Here is a 3,933-nt window from a genome sequence, read left to right as displayed (position 1 = left end):
TACCAGAGCTCTTTGCCATTGGGAAAGACCAATTATTGGAAGATGTCATGTTTGGTGAAGTAAGAGAGCCAGTAAGGACAAGGGAGGCCCTTGGCAAGATGATGGATGAGTTCAGTACTGCAAGTTTGAATTTGAATATGGTGGTATTCATAGGTAGCACAAGACTGGCAATGTTTTGTTCTGGGGTCATGAGTTACAGCTGACTCAAAGGCAACCAAGTGCCTACCTATCTAGGAGCCTATTAACTGAAAGATAGATGGCTTAAACCCATCCAGAGGCACTTTGGGAAAGGGGTACCAATTTGCTTCCAAAAGGTTACAGCCTACCGGAGCAATTCTATTCTGACACACATGAGCCCCATGAATTGGAGGTGATGTGATAATGTCAACTGGCTTAGATTTTTGGTATCTATCAGGATTTTTACATGAAAATGTATTTAGTGTGCTTTCAAATAGATTTCCTTTCAACTAATGAAATATGAATATCAAGGCATTTTAATTGTGTCTGACTGTATTTGGTTCCATATTACCACAGGGTGAGTTCATTTGAACTTGTGCATCACCCCTGATTTTAAAGAGACAATTTAATGTAGTGTGTTCTGAAAGCTACATTTAAGTTGATAATAAAGAACTCCGAAGAGAGAAAGAGAAAGAAAAGGGGACACCATTAAGGACACAAATGTTTATATGATTTTAGCCATTACAGCAGTAGATCAGAAATATTGCAAATGTTACATTGATGTAATCAGTATTACAAAAAAACAAAAAACAAAAACAGTGATGGGCAACAGTGAAGAGTACCCAGGACACACCTAAATACAACCATGCTTTTTCCTTCAATTGCCAAGATATTTCATCAGAACACCCCCCACCCCCTTTCATTCCTCCTAAATCTTTCCCTAACCTGCTTTCAGTTCTGAATTTAAGCCTCATCCTCACCCTCCTCCTCCTCGAACTCCCCTTGCTCGTCAGCCGTGGCGTCCTGGTACTGCTGGTACTCGGACACCAGGTCATTCATGTTGCTCTCGGCCTCGGTGAACTCCATCTCGTCCATGCCCTCTCCCGTGTACCAGTGCAGGAAGGCCTTGCGCCGGAACATGGCCGTGAACTGCTCCGAGATACGCTTGAACAGCTCCTGGATGGCCGTGCTGTTGCCGATGAAGGTGGCTGCCATCTTGAGGCCGCGGGGCGGGATGTCGCACACGGCCGTCTTGAGGTTGTTGGGGATCCACTCCACGAAGTAGCTGCTGTTCTTGTTCTGCACGTTGAGCATCTGCTCGTCCACCTCCTTCATGGACATGCGGCCTCGGAAAATGGCAGCCACCGTCAGGTAGCGGCCATGGCGGGGGTCACAGGCTGCCATCATGTTCTTGGAGTCGAACATCTGCTGGGTGAGCTCGGGCACCGTCAGGGCACGGTACTGCTGACTGCCCCGGCTGGTCAGGGGGGCGAAGCCGGGCATGAAGAAATGCAGCCGTGGGAAGGGCACCATGTTCACAGCTAGTTTGCGGAGGTCTGCGTTCAGCTGGCCTGGGAACCGCAGGCAGGTGGTGACCCCGCTCATGGTGGCAGACACCAGGTGGTTGAGGTCTCCGTATGTGGGAGTGGTGAGTTTCAGGGTACGGAAGCAAATGTCATAGAGGGCTTCATTGTCAATGCAGTAGGTTTCATCTGTGTTCTCCACTAGCTGGTGGACCGAGAGTGTGGCGTTGTAGGGCTCCACCACAGTGTCTGACACCTTGGGGGAGGGCATGACGCTGAAGGTGTTCATGATGCGGTCGGGGTACTCCTCCCTGATCTTACTGATGAGCAGCGTGCCCATCCCAGACCCCGTGCCGCCCCCCAGGGAGTGGGTCAGCTGGAAGCCCTGGAGACAGTCACAGCTCTCAGACTCCTTCCGCACCACGTCCAGCACCGAGTCCACCAGCTCTGCCCCCTCTGTGTAGTGGCCCTTTGCCCAGTTGTTGCCGGCACCACTCTGGCCTGCCACAGGGAAAGGGGCTTCATCAGTGACTGATGATTGTATTAAATTCTTTCTTATCTTAAGCCCTTTAGTATAAATCAATGAGTCAGCACTCAGATAAGGTTTTTTCAGGTTACCTCCACAATGACCAGACATTAGGATGTAATTACAAACAAGGAAGGCTAGAAGACCTGGCTTAAGCTGAAAGGTAATATGTTCCTAGACTATGAGGATTTACTTGACCCCAAACTGGATGTTCTTCATGCTTCCCTTCAGCCTGCCCCCCTTGGAGCTATCTAGTGTAAAATGAGCCCCACCCCATTTAGCTATGAAATCTCTTACCAAACACGAAGTTATCTGGCCGGAAGATTTGGCCAAATGGCCCTGACCGGACTGAGTCCATGGTGCCGGGCTCTAGATCCACTAGGATGGCTCGGGGTACATATTTGTTACCTGCGTAGGACAGAAACGGGACTGAGACCTGCAGACATGGAGTCCACCGAAATAGCAGATGAGTGGGGAGTCCTAACCCTTGGTCCGGACCTCCCTGGGGCCACCCCCCTGGAGCTACCCCAGGGTAGGAGGGGAGGGAAAAGGCAATTACCAGTGGCTTCATTGTAGTAGACATTGATTCTCTCCAGCTGCAAGTCACTGTCGCCATGGTAACTGCCAGTGGGGTCAATACCGTGTTCATCACTGATGACCTCCCAAAACTAAGACAAGAAAAGGACTGCATTTAGCCATGTCCCGCCCGCAGAAGGGCCTCTCTCTCTCTCTCTCTCTCTCTCTCACACACACACACACACACACACACACACCCCAACCTTTCGGGTGCCTGACCGGGACACAGCTTGCAGGGCTTGGGTTTTCTGGGGTCAGAAAGTTGAAGCTGGGCGTTTCTCTGGCAAACAGCTGCTGGCTGAAGGAGGTTGGGACTGCGCGCTAGAAAGGGGGGGGGGCGGCGCTTAGGGCGCGTCCACCGCTGAGGGTCCTGAGGCACGCGCTTGAGCCGCAGCAGCTGGGCTGAGCAGCAGGTTCAAGGCCGCCGGCTGAGGCGCGCTGGGACCTGGGGACCGCGGGGAGGGAGTGGGGGCAGGGACAGAGCAGGAGGCTTCTTTTACATTCAAAGCACGTTCGTCCACCGCGCGACAATCACGCTCCTCCTCCCCCGCCCTCCGCAGCCTGACTCCGGTTTAATCTAGTAAAATCCACTCTCCGCGTCGCCGAGCCAGCCCGCGGCCCCCCAGGCACACACCACGCCTCTGGCAGCGCCGAAGGGGAAACCGAGGGGCAGCCTAGAGCTCAAGTGAAGTACAGCAAAAAAAAAAAAAAAAAAAAAAATCAAGTCTTCAATGGACAATATTAAACCAGAGTACCTTGGGTGAACAGCAAAAAAAAAAAAAAAATCAAGAAACCACCGCCTGCGCCCTCCTTTCCAGGAGATGGCTTCGAACCCTGGGTAACGGCTGAGGTCGCAGCCACGCCCCACTCGGCAGCACAGCGGGGCCGGGCAGCCAGCAGCTAGTAGTCTACAGGAGTCCTGTCTGCCTAGTACTGCGCTCGTGCCCAGGGCTCGGGGTGCGCGCCCAGGCTGGACCTCACAGAGACGCTCCAGCCCCCGGCCCCGCCCAGCACACCTCCGGTAGCCCTCCCGACCCTCCACCGAGCAGACCCACCTTGGCGCCGATCTGGTTACCGCACTGACCCGCCTGGATGTGAACAATCTCACGCATGGTGCCTTGCTGGGCGGTGTCCACTGGATCTATCCGTCCTTCGCTCCACACCCACTCAAAGGGCGAGAAGACCGCAATTGGGAACCCACCGGCTGAGAGACACTGAGCCGCCGGCTCTGCCTTTTATGCCGGGAGGCGGGGCGCCCGCGCAGACCGCGCCCCCAACCCAAGCCCCCCAGTCCGAGCTCTTTACGCCTCACTGACGTAATGCACCAAGCCCAGGGGATAGACAGAGGGG

The 3,933-nt window shown here is 53.7% G+C and overlaps 1 protein-coding gene across 1 annotated transcript; it reads right to left on the bottom strand.

Moving 5' to 3' along the window:
• Positions 1-671: 671 nt before the first annotated feature.
• TUBB2B (tubulin, beta 2B class IIb) lies at positions 672-3,700 on the bottom strand. The gene is made up of 4 exons (XM_006870551.1): positions 3,639-3,700; positions 2,567-2,675; positions 2,305-2,415; positions 672-1,982 (listed from the first exon to the last, which is right to left on the bottom strand). Exons 1-4 carry the CDS (start codon positions 3,693-3,695, stop codon positions 922-924), a joined length of 1,338 nt encoding a protein of 445 aa, XP_006870613.1. The 5' UTR covers positions 3,696-3,700; the 3' UTR covers positions 672-921.
• Between the last annotated feature and the right edge of the window lie 233 nt (positions 3,701-3,933).

The sequence above is a fragment of the Chrysochloris asiatica genome, unplaced genomic scaffold (assembly GCF_000296735.1).
Source record: "Chrysochloris asiatica unplaced genomic scaffold, ChrAsi1.0 scaffold00144, whole genome shotgun sequence".
NCBI lineage: Eukaryota > Metazoa > Chordata > Mammalia > Afrosoricida > Chrysochloridae > Chrysochloris > Chrysochloris asiatica.
Note: the sequence above shows the minus strand (reverse complement) of the source record. Positions and strands in the feature narration are given on the sequence as shown.